The 17,995-nt window shown below is 40.2% G+C and overlaps 1 protein-coding gene across 1 annotated transcript in view; it reads right to left on the minus strand.

Annotated features, from left to right (window-relative positions):
* Window positions 1-14,818, minus strand: part of LOC118807568 (neurexophilin-2) — a 79,835-nt gene extending 65,017 nt beyond the window's left edge. Inside the window, exon 1 of the mRNA XM_036569604.1 lies at window positions 14,765-14,818. Within this exon, the coding sequence (XP_036425497.1) occupies window positions 14,765-14,818 (54 nt within the window). The remainder of the gene's footprint in view (window positions 1-14,764) is intronic.
* Window positions 14,819-17,995: the final 3,177 nt, after the last annotated feature.

Here is a 17,995-nt window from a genome sequence, read left to right on the forward strand (position 1 = left end):
AGGGCTGGACAATATGACAATATATATCATTATCCTGACAAATTATGCCACAATACAATATGCTTTCCTGAACATATCGTGGATATCATCAGTACTTGTAGAACACTGAGTAACTGCATGTTTCACTATGAAGAGAGTAAAATTAGTTCTGTTTAGCTGGATTTAGTGCAAGACAGTATACAAAATATTCAATAAAAATTATACTCACAGTTTTTGATAGTATTTTTTAAAATATAGCACTACTGGTTCTTTTTTCTCTGTTCCAACTGACTGGATGTTTAAAAAAACAAATATCGTGACATATCGTTTATCGTGAATTTTTTTTTTAAGTATTGTGATATTATATTTTTTATATTATTGCTGAACTATACAATGCTACTGCAGATATGCATAACTCATTAAATTATGTTAACAGTGCCAAGTAGTCAGCTGCTCACTTTCAATGTAGCAGTTAATTCATGTCAAAAAATGATTTTATGTTCAAAAAATTCAAATATCACTCTGGCCCATTAAAGAGCAAAAAATGTTATTTATATTGCTTCGGCTAACTTTGGCTAATGGAAAGAAGGGATGCACGGGCCATGTATTTTCTTTATGGACGATTCTGATAAATATTCCAGCGGCCATGTTTTTGGCCAATTTGTATTACCTTTATTTTTTAGCTGAAATTCACCTTGTGTGGGCTAAATGAACATATGAAACATAACAGCACATTTCCAGTACCTTCTATTGGCCAAAGTCTACACAAATAACATTATTTGCTCTTTAACAGGTCAAACTGACATTATAATAAGACGAATCAAATAAAGTGCCACACTGAAAGTAACTGGCTATTTAGCACAGTGAATCCTGCATAATTATCCTACAATGTTTTGGTATATAAGTAACAGCAGTATTTAAATACAGCATGAGTGCGCTAACCTGATACCACAACATTGCAACAGGTCAACCTAAAACTGGCAGACTGCCAATCATGCATTCCTAATGTGAAGAAACGTGTTAATGTGTTTCATGTGTTTATTTAGTCCACACAGTGTAAGCTTTTCATTTAAAAACGTTCATCAGATTCAGAATAAGAAATTAACAATTCATGATCGGTGCATCACTATTCCTCTGTTTTTTAGTCCGTAATGCACTATTTTGTTTATATATATATATATATATATATATATATATATATATATATATATATATATAGTGTAACAGTATCACAATACAACACAATACAAGTAAAAATTGGTGCTCTATTCATATTCATGTTATACACTATTAATTATTGCTAGGTTTTTACAATATTTAATGCTACAGTAGAATATTGTATTAATCATTTAATTCTGAAATCATCTTAAGATATTTTCTGTACTAACACAGCAAATAACTGTGATAATGCATAATGACAGCAACTGAGAGTTAAAAGCATTTTAATAAAACCACTGTAATGACAATTCAGGTTTTTGTGTTTTAAAGATCTTCAAAGTTTTACTGTGAATTTGTTCCGTTTTTATTTTAAGTTGTTTAAATGCTGGAACACTGAGGTGTTGACAAAATGGTGCTGTTTATTTGTGCTGAAAATTTGTAAACTGTTGCTCACATTGAAAAAAATGTTTTTTTCTTTTAACTAACATATTTACAGGTCTGGTACAATTAAAAATCAATTTTTAATGTGTAAATTTACAGGTACAGGGCTGTATTACTTTTACAGTTGTTATGTAAAAATACATGAATGTATTTTTAATTACAGCTTATTACTGTACATGTACAGCAAAATGCAGCTACATCACTGTAATCCTGTGGTGCAGGTGACTGTGGAGTCACAGTATACAGCTGTTATTTTTCTGATGTTTAGTTTGAGTATGGTACAGTAAATTAGTGTAGAAGTAATGCAACTAGTAGCCAGTAATTTACTGTAATTTAAAATGTTTATAGTGTAACTGAATTATATCATGATGAGGTCAGAGATTCACAGCCCTAAACACAGGCCTGAGAACTAATAAGACTGGGTCAAATATACCAGATCTAGAGAAAAAACTGCAGATAAACTAAAAGTAAAAAAAAAAAAAAGTAAAAAAAGAGAAATCCAAATGGGTTATTGTAAAGAGCTCTGATCTCTGACAAAGTGCAGAGTGTGAATTAGAGTGTTTAAGCTATGTCATGATGTGAAATCTGAGGCAACCCCTCTATATTTGCCTCTCTCTCTATCTCTCTTTCTCTCTCTCTCTCTCTCTCTCTCTCTCTCTCTCTCTCTCTCTCTCTCTCTCTCTCTCTCTCTTTCCGTCTCTGACCTCAGCTCTGAGTCTCCTCTGGGCAGACTTGGACTCAGTTAAAGGCCTGGGACTGAACCTCCCCCCACTTCCCTTCCTCTGCTTGGTCTAATTAAGAATAACCCAAGCTGAGAGTGTATATTATTCAACACTGAAGGCTGCCATCTCCCTTCCAACTAGATACACCAAGGACCTAAACGCACACAGTCATTCCAACCAGAACCACTGAAGTCGTAGCTGCACTGCCCACAGACTGATGCCCAACACACACACACACACACACACACACACACACACACAAATACACACATATACACACACTACTCTCTCTCTCTCACTCTCCCATCTTCACATGGGCAGCAGTACAAAGCAGGCATATGGCAAACAGAACTCGTATCAAATATATTATTCCGACCTGGGCTACATTCTAATCAAGAACCTCAGCGAGGCCCCAAGAAAAGCACCAGCCCCTAAGCCAAGAGCAGGAAGAGAAAGAGGAAGAGGAAGGAGAGGAGAGAGTGAGGTGAGGTACTGTGTGTTTACGTGTGTGTGTATGAGGGACACATAGAGAGAGATCAGGGTGTGCAGGTTCATCAGATAACACGTAAAAACGAATATTAGAAATCAATGGTAAGCAATAAAGGCATTTTGACCAATGATACCAGTTAAAAAAAGTGAATTTAATTTAAATTTCCAAAAGAGTTGAATAGTGTGAATAGATGGGTTTATAATTGTACACATGAAAGCACAACAGGTGATTTGTCTTTAAGTAGGCAGGCCTACTGAAAAATGAAGTCATCCATGTTCTTAGTGAGAAAGTGTAATTCACAGCGATGTGACGAAATCACACTTGGGTATGTAAAACTACAGAGAAGGACATGGTGGATGGAGATGACTTTCGGGATCTATACTGAGCCAAAGCTAGCCCTGCTTATATTCATTTAACTTGAGCTAGAAATGAGCAGTAAATGTAACTTTTCAGGTGCTTAAAACATGGAACTTTCACTAGGCCATCATTATACAGCCTTATGGAAAAATTTGAACATCCCCAGTCAAATTACATTTTTGATGATTTTCTATGTGAATCCTCTACAGGGAACACACTTAAATATGGCAAATTTTGGTGCAAATTTTAGTGCAAAATTTCTATTTATTCATTTAAGTTTAACATACTGGAAAAACGAAACAAAAAAAATAAAATATTAAACGTGCCATAACTTTTGCATAGGTCACATTTTATATTTTTTATGTTACATTCAGTAAATAAACAGTAATTGTGCATTAAAATATGCAGAAGTGTGTTCTCTGTAGAGGATGTGTTTACTTATTTTCACTTAGACAACAAAACGTGTAATTTGACCAGGGGTACCCACACTTTTGCATACAACTGTATATTCCAGTCATTTCATCCACTTTTTAGTTTTTGGTCATGTAATCATGAACATTTATAACTGTCAGCCTAACAAAAATGTTTAAACAAGACAAGTCTAAACAAAATTGTGTTCTTATAAATGGAGTAGTGGGTGATATACCGGTTCATCCAGTATCACATGGAATCACATCTATGGACATCTAAACTTTTTTCATTTTTATAGCCATAAATTAGTAGAAACCTTTAAATTTCTTAGGGGAAGTATCATTACAACAGAATCATTTTACATAGTTGCTTGCAACAAAACTGGTTTAATGTTAAGAGTGGGAGATATGGCAAAAATATAATATCACGCGAGAGAAAAAGTAGTGCCAAAAAATATGATCAAAAATTGTGAATACAATTATTTCAATTCAACATTTCACATACTGAGATTCAAGGCAGGGCAAGTTTATTTATATAGCATCTTTCACACACTGCTGTCATTCAAAGTGCTTCACAGCTGAGAAAATACAGTCATTTAAAAAGTAGAATAGAAATTAAAAACATGATTAAAAGAATAGATTCAAAAGAGAATCAAATCCAAATTAGACATTAATTTAGGATAATCACAAAATAAAACTAAGCTTTAAAAATTTAATTAGGATTATAAAGTGCTGTTACAGAGGAGAAGGGATAGAAACACTAACAGTGTTTTAACCTCAGCTGAAAGCTGCTCAAATAGGAACGTTTCCAGCCCTGATTTAAAAGTGTCTGGTGTCTGAGCTCTTCTAATGCTCTCTGTCAACTGGTTCCATTTAGGAGCAGCATAGTAACTAAACGCTGCTTCTCCATGTTTAGTCTTTACTTTAGGCAGGACTAACTGACTAGTTCCTAATGATCTGAGGGTTCCGTTCGGCTCATATCACTGCAGCATATTAGATTAAATATGCTGGTCCTGCACCACTGAGTGATTTATTGATTGCATCTTAAAGTCTATTCTGTAACTTACTGGTAGCCATTGTAAAGATTTAAGAACAGGTGTTTCCTTCTTTTACTCCTAGTGAGACTCTGGCAGCTGCATTTTGAATCAGCTGAAGTTGTTTGAACGTTTTTTTTTTTTTGGAAGTTCAGTTAGGAGACCATTACAGTAATCAATCCTGCTAGAAATTAAGGCATGGATGAGATTATCCAGGTCTGGTTTAGTCAGATTTAGTGCTGCACTAATTTTAATTGAACATGGCCAATTATGCTCTCTTTATAATTAAATATGTAGTTGGGAAAAGTGTTTAAGTACTGACAATATCTATGATATGTTCATAAAAGCCTACTGTGACGTAATATGATGCAATTTATCACAATAACGATAATTATTGTCATACTGCCCACGTCTATATCATGCTACTTAAAGTCATTTTCATGTAACATGATACGTATCACATTATTTTGATTTTCTGAAGTTTGAAAAGTCAAAAAGCACCAATAGTGCAACATTCAAAAAATATTATCAAAAACTATAAATCTAAATATTTTTGTTCAGTGTTTCACACATTGCACTGCACTAAATCTAAGTAAAGATTGGGCAGTTGAATTACTGACAATATGATGATTGTGATGACAATAAATACTGTCACATTACCCACTTATACTTAATTTTACTGAAAACAGTGATTACACATGTTTAAATGGTACTGCTCTCACCAACACTTTCCCTTCTTGAATAGAAAGTAATGTATTAATTAAAATAAAGAAGATATTACCCTCTACTGGACAAAGCCTGAAGCCCAACACTGAGCAAAAAGCCACATCCTCAATAACATCAGACATGAAATAATGTCAAGACATTTTTTCCATGTTCTTTCCTGTTGTGACCTGGTTCAATTCAGGATTTAATTCTGTGGGGTACAAGAGCTTTAATATATGTTTATATTTTATTACAAACCCTTGTACCCTTGTATATCTCTTATATGTGTGCTAAGATGAGATCCAGGATTTTGGGCAGATTTTCTTTCTTTTATTTATTAGCACTGCTATTATATTTCTATAAATACCACATGGCTTACATCAGGTCAAAAACAACTGCCTTCTCTTCCTCTGTCCACCCTCCCTCTCCTTCTCTGTTCAATAAATTAAATGTCTGTCTAAATTAATGCTTTACAAGCCACCATAGAGATTTTAAAAAATGATAAAAACTAATCCTTGAAGTGTGTGTCCTGTGTGTGTGTGTGTGTGTGTGTGTGAGGGTGTGTGTCCCGACCCTGAGCACGGTTGAGTTATGGCATTCGGCATCTCTCGGATTACTCCTTAATATTTCATTGCATGAAAATCCACGGTCATATATCTACTGCAGGTGTGTCACTATTAATCACACTCTACACGGAGGAAAACCAAGGCTGTCCACTCAGCCAGACTACACACCGAAAAACAAACACACACACACACACACTGTCTCGCAACAGCAAACAGAAACTCATACACACACACAGACAGCAGGCTACTAGATTTATTCATGTACAAGACATACAGTCCTGTGTAAAAGTCAGAGACCTCCCTTCATTTATTCAATTTCCATATAAACTGGTCTTTAAGCACAAAGAGAAAAAAGGATTAGAATATACAGAGAAACTGGGGCTACTAATAACTGTACAAAACCTGGCAGACCACCAAAGCTGTCCCCATCAGATAAATTGTACTTAAAGCTTTCATCTTTGAGAGAGAGGAGAAAATCAAGCTCCACTCTTGCTGAAAAAGAGATCTGAAAACATCCACAGGTGTTTCTGTCCATCCTTCCACTGTGAGAAGCCACCTCAACGCTATGGTTCTGAAAGGATGTGTAGCTGTCAAGAAGCTGTTACTGAGAAAAGGAAATAGACAGAATCCAGAGCTCAACATCACTGAATGTGGTTGTGGTTATTTGGATCATGAGAATCAGAAAATACAAGCAATTTCTAAGACCTAACTTTGGAGGTGAGGAAGAATATCCCTGCAGATTTCTTTGAAAACTGAAAACAAGTCCTCCAAAAAGAACGGAAGCTGTAATAAAGTCAAAGAAAGGAAAACTAAATTGTTGAGGCTTCTGTGTAATTTTAAATATTTTTGGCATTTTTTCTGATGCTGAAAAACTTGTACTTAACGTCTCTGTCTCTGACTTTTGCACAGTACCATATGAACAAAGTACTAAGTAATACTAAGTAATACTAAGTAAATACTTCAATTAAAACACATGCATTAGTCAAAACTGTATCTATATTCCTATCAATCTATCTACATTGTGCATCTGAAAGTATCCAGACCCTCAGAAAAAGTGAATTCAGTGTTCACAGGCATTCAACTGCACACAAAGCTTGAGTAATCTCTGTAGAAAAGCACTGACCAATAGAATGGGTGCTCTGGAGCAGCCACACATGAGCCTAAGGTCACCATGCCCAATGTTAAACGTCAACTAGAACCAGATTGCGCTATCTGGAGTGATGGAGCTCCATCTAGCACCTTTGGTATGAGTTGGAGTGGCATTTGTGATCCAAAACTAATCATCCAACCATCAGTAGCTGACCTCACTGATGCAACATCTAGTGTAAAGCCTTCCCAGAAGAGTAGAGGCTGTTACTGCAGCAAAGGGGACAAAATCTCTATTAATGCCCCTGATTTCAGAAGAAATGTTAAATTAGCCGGTGTCTACAAAGTGTTGGACATATATAGTGTACATAAACACAAATACAGCAAAGTAAGCAGTGTATCCTCATTGATATGAATCATGTGTGTGTATTATGAAGTGAAACATACATCTGTGCCTCTCTGATGACTGCAGAGGCACTAACTAGGACACTAATGCAATCTTAACTAGGACTGACCACCTCTGCTTCCTATCGTCTCTCTTAATTTCACTACAGATATCTATCACTCTGTTCCTCTTTCTCTTTTCATCTAGTTTCCTAACAAATAAAGGTTTGGCAGCAGAGCAACACAAATCTGACCATCCTCAATTAGGCTCAGATACTGACTTGAGCTGCCGAAGTTCCAGAAAAGCCTCTCAAAAAAAACTCAGAAACATTGATTGTTCACCTGTTCCACGTTCACTTACGGACAAATGTTAGAACACAATTAAAGATTTATGATTCAATGCTCACAATTTGGGGCGGCACGGTGGCGCAGTGGGTAGCGCTGTCGCCTCACAGCAAGAATGGCCTGGGTTTGATTCCCGGCCGGGCGACCGGGGTCCTTTCTGTGTGGAGTTTGCATGTTCTCCCCGTGTCTGCGTGGGTTTCCTCCCACAGTCCAAAGACATGCAGTCAGGCCAATTGGACGTGCTAAAATTGCCCCTAGGTGTGAGTGTGTGTGTGACTGTGTATGTCTGTCTGCCCTGTGATGGACTGGCGACCTGTCCGGGGTGTGTCCTGCCTTCCGCCCGGTGGCAGCTGGGATGGGCTCCAGTGCCCCGCCGCGACCCAGAGGGATAAGCGGTTTAGATGATGTATGTATGTATGCTCACAATTTGTTTATGAGACAAATATAAATAGTGATGCCTATTCTACATGTAAGAATATATAGTGTAAAATGTTTTGAAATGCACCCCAGCCAGCAAACAGCACTGGAAAAACGTCCGAGGTGGCTCCTCATGAAGCTGCTTAAGCAAACGGCAAGAATGTACAAAGCTATCAAGGCCAATGTGGCCCACTTTGAAGAATTTAAATATAATTTTATGCTTGTTTAACATATTCTGATGACTGAGTTCTAATTTATTCTAAAAAGGAAAAACGTTATGTGTGTGTCCAAACATTTGACTGATACAGTATATTCCCAAAATGTGACTAATAAGAGACGCAAAAGAAACCACAGAAGGTGTAATGGGTTGATGTTTCCAGGGTTTAAAATTATACTTGAATTTTATTTTTCCTGACACATGATCACTTACTACATTTTACCATCAGAATTACTTGTTTTCACTTTCAAATTTATCTGTGAATCGGTGTTACATACTAGATAGCTGAGGAGTAGCTACAGGAGAGGCCTGGGGTGCCTACATGCCCCCACTCGGAAGTCGTCCCCCGACAGATTTCTAACTATGAAACAAAGTTCTCTGATGACAAAAATATCACAAGATATGAGGTCATGACGTACAAAGGATTCCTCATGACGTTCCCACAGGTTAGTTACCCGGCTGGTAAGCTGTAATAGTTGACGATAGTACAAACGTTAATACTGTGATAAAGTGACAAGTGACAAGAACATTGCTTGTTTCTACTATGTGGTCTAAACATCTTCACCCAGTGCTGTAAAAGGAGGGACTGTGGCTAATCCTCTACCTGTTTTTGTATGCTGCCAGCTGTAAGTGTTAGTCTGTTAAATATGAGGAAAGCATTTGTATGTTGTGCTTAATATTCATATCCCCTCTTATTGTGGTAACGGGTGGGTAAGTTTCTAACGATTTAACTATATTGAATTTGGCTCGTTTGTCATTGCCAGCCTTAATGCTTGCTAGCTGGCACACTCAGTCTGTGACCAGCACCCCCGCCAAAATGAAATTCCACCTATGCCACTGCTAGATAGAAAGAGAGACAACGGAGATCATGAGTGTTAGCATATTAGGTCTTACTGCTCTCTCTCTCTCTCCCCCTCTCTCTTCATTTCACTTCACATGATCGCCTCTCTTGTATATCTTTCTGTACTATTCATTTTGCTGTGCCTTCACACCTTCTCTTTTCTTTCACCAGCTCTTCTCTGTGTCCATTGCTCCACCTTTCTCCCTCCTCTCAGCCGCCCTCCACCTCTCTCTCCCTGTGGCTTCATTATCGCATGCAAAACAGCTCATGACAAAGATACACATCACACAAGGAGGTGGACTACCGAGACCTTTGTACCTCTCTCTCTCTCTGTCTCTCTCTCTCTCTCTTTCTTTTACACTGGTGACAAATGGGGGTGGGGTTCAGTTTGATGAACGCAACTGTGATGCCCCTTTATCAGTTCCCCTATCAGGTGTTTCATTTTCCCTCCCATCATTACTGCAAGAATACCTCACTGGTAATAATTGTGTGGCAATAAATAAGGGCGCTTGTCCACCATTCACCCCCACCGTCAGCCTCTGTATGGAGCACTCCTTCACTCTTTCAGTCCTTCATTCACTCATTCTTAGAGAGGGGTAATCCTTTTCCCACCTCCTGTGCTCTCTGGGTGATGTTCACATGGGTGTAGGCGTTTCCGATCATGCTACGTGGGGCGAGTTGCACAGCGGGGAATAATTTCAGATTCCTTTTTAGACATAGTAATTTATTAGGGTTCCCTCTCGCTGTGTCTGGAAGGTGTAATTGTAGTGAGGCGTGATGTAGAGGGGGCTGAGTAATACAGAGGGTAGAGGGGGGTCCATGTTATCCGCTTGATGACGTGTAGCTTAGCTGGCTTGGCACATACATACAGAATATCTGCACCCAGATCTACTGCCTTCTAGGCCCCTCTCATAAACAGTTACATAAACCAAAACCATAAAATCTATGAACTGGGACTAAATCCACTTAGATTAGCATTACAAAGAAATATTACATTTAGTTGTAGAAGATTACTGTTAAATTCAGTAAAACGAATAAAATGCAAATATTAAAGTGCGGTAACCCAGTGTCACCTAAACATTCTTTTCTTCGGAAGTGCAATAAATGCTTGATCAAATATCCAAATTTAATAAGTTAATGTTTAAGCAAATATCTATCGATACCCATATGATTACAATCATTGTGCATCCCTAATTACAATTATTATTACATAATCACTGCAGCTGGATTGCCAGTTTTAGATCCATGCATCATGATGTTTCACTGCATTCTGTAACTCCTGAGCTCAAGTATTTAAACATTCTATGCTACAAAGAAAGTGTATCAATGCCAAGAACATTTATATGCACACACACAAATCCTTGGTTTCAGATGATGCCATTGTCAGGGAAGAGTTATCTGGCTAAATCCGTGTTTTATGTGTCCACACCTCAGCACGCCCACTGGCTTTGGCACTGAGTTGGGTAGTGGGCACAGCCTCTGGCCCATGCAGGGGCTCACTGTCCCTGGGCCAGGCAGCAGCTGGCCACAGGCATTCCTGGCACCTCCAGGAGGGTCTGATTTCAAGCCCAGTTCTCTCTCTCTCTCTTTCTCTCTCTCTCCCTGAATGCCCGGGGAGGTCTGGTCTACTTCTACTGAAAAATTAGACACATCTGTTCGCCCCGGCAGCTGGTGGGAGGGCTGGGGGTAATTGTCACACCTGATTGGGCACTTAGTGTAGATTAGAGGATCTGATTGGTGGGCCGCAGGGCCTCTGGGTTTGACTGGGTGCTTACTGGCAACTCAGCGCTGTTATTGGTTCTGTCAGCATCACTCATACTAACAGTGAGCTTGATAAATACACCTGCTCAGGGCAGAAACCTTGGGCTGGCTTTACCTGACCAGGAGCTATAAACGCGACTGCATTGATGTTTTTCTGCCTGCATTATTTTCTGCAGTGTATGCTTTTTGACATATACCTAAACATCATCATTCTGTTCTATCATTTGTTACTTTGCCATAAGGGTGTAACGATTTCAATACAGCGTTGAAAAATGAAAAACGTGAAAGTGCATCTCCAATGTGAGGCATCTGGGTGCTTTCTAATAGAGTCGAGTGGGAGGGGTGAGGCTTATGCAGCTTTGTGACTTTTGAGGCGAAAATCAAATCAAATCTTGAGTTCAGAAACAAAAATCACACCAAACCTGAATATCCGTGTAAGGTTTCCTCCCTGCCTTACCATTCTACAAATAAGCTAACGATTCCCCCCATATCAATAGGTTAGATAACATAGATTTCATAGTCTGTTCCCACTATAGTCATTTTCTCCCCATCCAATAACAACAAACATTAGCACACCACGTCCAGGTTGAATAAAAGCTCCACTAATTACCAGCTTATGGTCCAGCTGAGAGCCACTCAACGGCCATCATCTCACAATCCACAGTGTGGTTGCGCTTCTTGTTCTGGTGTGCTGCGAGACACAATCGCATGAAAACTTTCTCACTTCTGTCGAGAGCTGTGCAACCAATGCATCACTGGCCTAGAAAGAGAAATCTCTTATGGCTGAAGTAGTCAGTTCTTTGACATCATATTTCTGAGAGACGAGGATAGGAGCTCATAGCGTCGGCTACGCAGAGACGGAGCCCCAACCACACTAACGAGATGGAATGGAATCCAGCGTTTTCTCATCACTTTAAAGCAATTTCCATCAAACACGTAACTGAGTTTGATTATAAATAATTTTGCATATGATCACAGGATTTGGGGTTCGCCTGTGGTAGGGGCTATTATCTGTTACCATAGAGACCTGCTCAATTCATTATTATTCATTAGCCTTAAGTCCATCAACTGGCAATTCACAAACGAGCAATTCTTACACTGCAAATGGTTTAAAATTAAAGAGGATTAAATTGAGGACCTGAAATGAGCACAGCCAAGAAGCTGTTAACATCCATGCAACAATATACAGCTCAGTATTATCAAAGTGGCCTCTGCTATTCCACTCCAATACAGTGATGCACCTACAACAGGATTACCTTTTTTCTAAGAGCCTTTCAAACACTCAATAACAATGAAAAATGATGTCATGTTGCACGTCATAATTATAGTGCTGCCATATCATTATCATTCTATTAATAATTACTGCAGCTCCGTCACCTGATACCCTGACAGCATCACTGCATGCATCAGCAATCAGAGACGTGGCCACAGCCTTGAGAGCATGTTAGAGTTAAATCTGTAATTTTAACACGCAACCAAAAAATATATCTTAATTCGACCGATTAACAACAGTAGATGATTAACTAGCACATATTTTTAGACCACATTTAGATTTTATCTTCTAAAATGACCCTGTTAATCAAATACAGATTTGATTATAGGTAGTGAAAGGTCAACAGTGGTCAGATGCAGGAACATAATTTGCTTATTAGTGGGATGCATTATCATATTTAGGCGTAGAGGTTGGGAAAACCTCCCTGCTGGTGCCCTGAGTACATTATGAGCGCTGCTCATTATGGAACCATTTATAGATACTGATAACAGTAGCTCCAAAACAATAACTCTTAACGGTGGGGCTTTAAATGACTGCAAAAATGAACTCAAATAATGAAATGCATGGTGTTGTTGGACAGATTTATCATCAGCCTTAGCCCCTCCCTCTCCTTTCATCACCTAAGAGCAGAAGAAAAACAAAAAATTTCAAATTCCTGAACACAACATTTCCTTGAGCACATAACCGCATGTTTAATGAAAACGTTGATGACAGAATGAAGGCATTAATACGCTGGGCCACAACGCTGGTGGTCCAGGACATATTTCTGCCCGCTGTCTGGATGGCAGTACAAGGTTGCGACACAAGGCTGCAGATTTACGGGCAGGTCATGACGAAATGATCACAGTCGCATTGGGAGGTAATAGGATCATCAATAAACTGCAGTATGGGGGGTGTAAAAATAGCATGCGCAAACTGTGTCTGTCTAATTTTGAAAACGCGTTTGTGAAATCTCCCATGAAATTCTCAAAAGATCTTAAAACGGAGGCGACCGAGCAGCGGGCCAGCAGGCTTTTGAGAAAGAAGAAAGAATTCTCAGTAACTTTTTTTTTGGGGGTGGGGGGTGGGGGGTGTATGCAGACAGGAGCAGCTGTTTGTTCAGTGCGAGATGATTTTACACTGCATGACAAAGAGGAAAATAAAGTCTTTTAAAGATGAAAATGCTTTTTGAGTAGCATGGTCCCCAGACAGCTGCAAATCAGCACACAAAGCTTCAGGTGACAAATTTCTTTTCTTTTTTTTATGTGTCATCAGCGTGTGAGACTTTAATTATAGAGCAAAATGATTTTAGTTCTGTACATTCTTGACATCATGACTATCGTTCTTATGTTATTTCACTCACTCTTACAGTCTTACACTTCACATAACTTCATCATAATTCAGAAGGTAAAGGACCTACAATGGCAAATACACACTATGCGCTACACTCTCAGAAATAAAAGGAGTAAACTGTCACTGGGTCGTACCCCTCTGGTCACTGGGGTGGTACCCTCTAGGGTACATCTCAGTACCTTTAGTCAGGGAACACAACTGTACCATAATCCACTGAAATTATATTTTCTAAGTTATATTGTCTCCACACACCCCTCCAGTCTCATCTCCAGGCTTTGTATTGTATTGTTCTGTTTTAAAACATTAGGTTATGAAAGGGTATAAATATGTACTTTTCACCTGGAAAAACATATTTAAGATACAAAATTGGACCTTAAAACCACAGTAGTACCTTTGAGGAAACATTTATATTGTTTGTACCTTGATGAACAAAAAATGACCTGCACAGAATCTTTATTTCTAACAGTGTATGTCTGTATATTGTCTATATAGTATATAGATGCCTCTGCATATAACAAATGCATTCTTGAGTATCTAAGACTGTATCTGTTTAAGCTATAATCAGAATCCAGGGTCAGAAGCCTGAAAAAGAGGTTAGTGGTCATGAACCTAACACCCAGACTCCTTACAGCACAGGTTATCACATATCTAACTGAGAAAGAGCTTCAGTTATACAGTACAGCACAATTCTGTGAAAGGAGAACCCTATTTACATTCAGTCACTAGCAAAAGAAGGCAAGAGTCCGTAGATAATGAAGTCAAATGCGTTTCATTTGGCTAGAATCTGTTCGAGCACACTTCAATGAGTGAACTCTCTGCTGTGTAAATGGCGATGAGGAGATAAAACAAGCTTGGGGCAAGTATATCCTCAACTTCAGAGGAAAATTAAAGGCAGTTGCTGGGGGCCTGTTTGATAAGATGATAGCGAAATGTGCCAGCTGTGAGGAGAGAAAATCGCAGGCAGGAAAGAAAAAAAGTGAGCCGGTTTAAAGGAGCAGAAAAAAAGGAGGAGGAAGCTTTTTGTCGCCTCAGAGATGTGCTGAGTGCGCTGTGTAAGCCCCTTAACTCACTACACTGTAGTATCAGCTACTCTAATCTCTTGAAAGCTATCAAAGAAATCACATTACACTGAGAGTGAGAAAAGTTTCACTGAACAGGTTAGCCTAGCTTAGATGTAGAGCTCTCTCGGTCCTGTCTCAGTCCACTTTTACACGCTTTAGAGGGTCAGAAGGCAAAAGCTCCGTACCTTTCGCAGAATCCACTGGTTCAGGACGAACAAGCTCCACCAGAGCAGCCTCATGGCACCTTCCGAGAGCGACCTCCCTCTGAATATTAGTCCCGTTGGGTGAACATACACCGAGCACGCTCGCCAACAAAAACAGCGGCCAAAGGAACAGACAGAGCACCGCTGTTCGGTTCGTGTGATTTCCCCGTTAAATAGACCCGCGGGAGTGAAGTTACAGTGTCAGGAGAACCGCCGGGGTTCAGCTTCTGAAGTCCTGATAGCGGCTGTCATACACATCCATAGTTGTGCTGACGGTCTGAGGAGCGGAGAAAAGTTGGCGCGTGAGCGGCGGCAACTTGTGGAAAACTGATGTTATCAGCGGCGCGCGAGCTAAAGCCCGCCCCCTCACTGAGAGATGGGCTTTAACAACAAACTGAGTTGGGGTTCTCTCTCTCTCTCTCTCTCTTTCTCTTCTCCTTCCCTCCGTCTTTCTCGCTCTTCTCTGCCCTCTCTCTGTCTCTTTACCCTCCTTTTCTCTCCGTCTCTCTTTCTTTCTCACTCTCTCGGTCGTATTTTCCTCCTTCTCTCACGTTCTTCTCCTTCTGTTTCTCTTCCTCTTTTTCTTCCCTCCTTTATCACGTTCTTTCTATATAGTATGTTCCTCTCTCTCCCCTCTATCCTCTCACTTTTTCTCTTCCCCTTCTCCGTCTCTCTCGCTTTTCTTTAATCTTTTTCTCTCACTCTTTTCTCTCTCAATATCCCTCTTTCTTGCCTTTTCCTCTCTTTCTGTATCTCTTATGGATGCTCCTTTTTTGCCCTCCTTTCTCCTCTCACCGTGTCTTTCTTTCTCTCTCTATCCTCACTCTATTTTCTTTGTCTTGTCCTTTTTGTTTCCATTCTTTTTCTTTCTTTCTTTCTTTCTTTCTTTCTTGTCTTTTGCTCTACATCTTTCTCTTCCCGTCTGTTTTTTTTTTCTTGCTCTCTTCTCTCTCTTTTTCTCTCTGCAGCTCGCGCCACTCACTCAGTTCTCACCTTCGCGTCACGAGGGAGAAAAAGGCGCGAACACAGAAGCAGGTCTGCCGGCATTTGTTTGCTCCATCAGGACAAAGTTTCAGCTGATCGCCTCATTCTGACCACAGAGCAAACAGAGGGTCCATATAAACACCTACTCATCTAAACACGAGGCTTTATCAGTAAATAATGAGTACCAATCTGGAGGGGCTGTAGGACCGTGTTAGACCGCTTACACATTCAGCAGGAGAGAGAGAGAGGAGAGAGAGAGAGAAGTAGTAACTCCAGTAGTAATGCTAAGCGGAACACTCGAGTGAAACGGCTGCTTTAAGGCGGTGGAGGCGCAGATGGATTGGGAGCAGAGATCTCTCTCCATCACCGGCACAGTGAGCCCAAAACTTTTTCACGTTTCCATTTTCATTACGCGCAGACAGGACAGCTCTTCAACGCCCCCTTGCGAACGACGGGCGGAAAATACTCTCTTTTCAGCACAGTGTGAAGCGGAGCTTACGACAGTCATCGGGTAAAATATTACATGAATATATATATATATATATATATATATATATATATATATATATATATATATATATATATATATATATCAACATAAATGGCCCAAAATTACTTGGAAAAATGTCTGGTTCTATAGACTTACATTAAAAGTATGTTTTTTCTTCTCCTGTAAAGTTGGAGATACGAGGTTTTGTTACAACAACAGCGATATGTGTGTGTGTACCGTGCTGGATGGTGCAGATACCTGAGCCCGCGGTGACATGGGAGTGGGGCTGCCCACCCCTCACTGGAGAAGAACCCCCAGCATTGATGCCACAGTCTAAAAGATCAGCTGCCACTGCAGCATAGCCAGGAAACAGCTCACTGCCCTTATTGTTACCGGCTCATCAGTGTCACTGCTATGACCAGGCGTGATCCCTCACACCAAGAGCGGCACACTACCACCTGCAAAGCAACGACTGTGCACTGGGGATGCAGGTGGCTTTAGGTTGGACAAAAACCCAGTTGGGCAGGCGCTGCACGGGCCCACTGCTAAGGCACTCCATGCCAGCTAGGACAGCCTCCGTATGCACAACAAGATGCTATACCATGTGTGGGAGGAGCCGGTGCCAAGGTAGTGTGTGTGGTGGTTGCTGGTGCCATGCAGCCCCAGGAAGGCACTGAAGAGGTTGCAGCAGAGGTTCTACTGGCCAGACTACCACACAGATGTCAAACTGTGCATGCATTGCTGAGACCAGTGCACGGCAAAGAAGGGACCACTGAAGCAGTTGCTTGCCTCGCTTTAGTCTCGCTGCTCTGTTGCGCTGATGGAGAAGGATGTAATGGACATCCTGGGCCCCATGAAAGAGAGACTGTGCTGGGCCAGGAGGCGATATTGTGCCAAGGATGCAGCCCCAAGAGAGGACTGGAGGTGCTGGCTACCAAGAAGTGGGCACGCCGTGGCTCTTGTGCTGGCCGGGACGATGGACAGGCCGGACTCTGTGCAGGCTGTGTGGGATGCCGGGATGGTCGACCCTTCAAGGGGGAACAGTGTGACGCTGCCACTGGACTTAAGGTTTGGTCCAGTTGGATTGGGAGAGCAGAGAGGAGCACGTAGAGGACTCCCAGAATGCTGTTGAATGTGATGAAACATTTGTTTAAAAAATATATTTATTTCATGAGAACTGCATGAACAGCAGCACCAACATTACTCACCAGAGAAACACACCACAATCAGACACAAATGTTTTCAGTAAGGACATATCAGCAGAAAAGATAACAGTTTACTGGAGAGCTTTCTGATTTTTAAAAGAGAAAGTAAACTACTGTGGCATTTGTTGGTGTGGCAAATACATTTGGATTCAGCTAGCACCAAAACTAGCAGGCTGGTCAGATGTTGTCCGCAGCTGGACTGAAATGAAAGCTTTAGGGCAAGTTCTGCCAGGGAGACTCCAATGCTACGTCACTCATTAAATTTATATATTTATAAGTGGTTTAAATATATAGATTTTTGTGGTGTTCTAGTCTCTGTGTGATTATTATCAATTCAGTGATAGTGATTAACACTATACCTCACACACCTCTCAGTAATCAAAATGAAAACTGAGCAACATACAATGAAAAAGTCAGGGTGAATTTTGAGAAATAACTGTCCAGTTATGACACAGATTTGGGAGCATGCACATTCTACTTGAACCTGTTTAACTACATGTTTAACACTCCATGTTAGTTTGTGCCCCGTTCTGC

The sequence above is a fragment of the Colossoma macropomum genome, unplaced genomic scaffold (genome assembly GCF_904425465.1).
Source record: "Colossoma macropomum unplaced genomic scaffold, Colossoma_macropomum, whole genome shotgun sequence".
In the NCBI taxonomy this organism is placed as follows: Eukaryota; Metazoa; Chordata; class Actinopteri; order Characiformes; family Serrasalmidae; genus Colossoma; species Colossoma macropomum.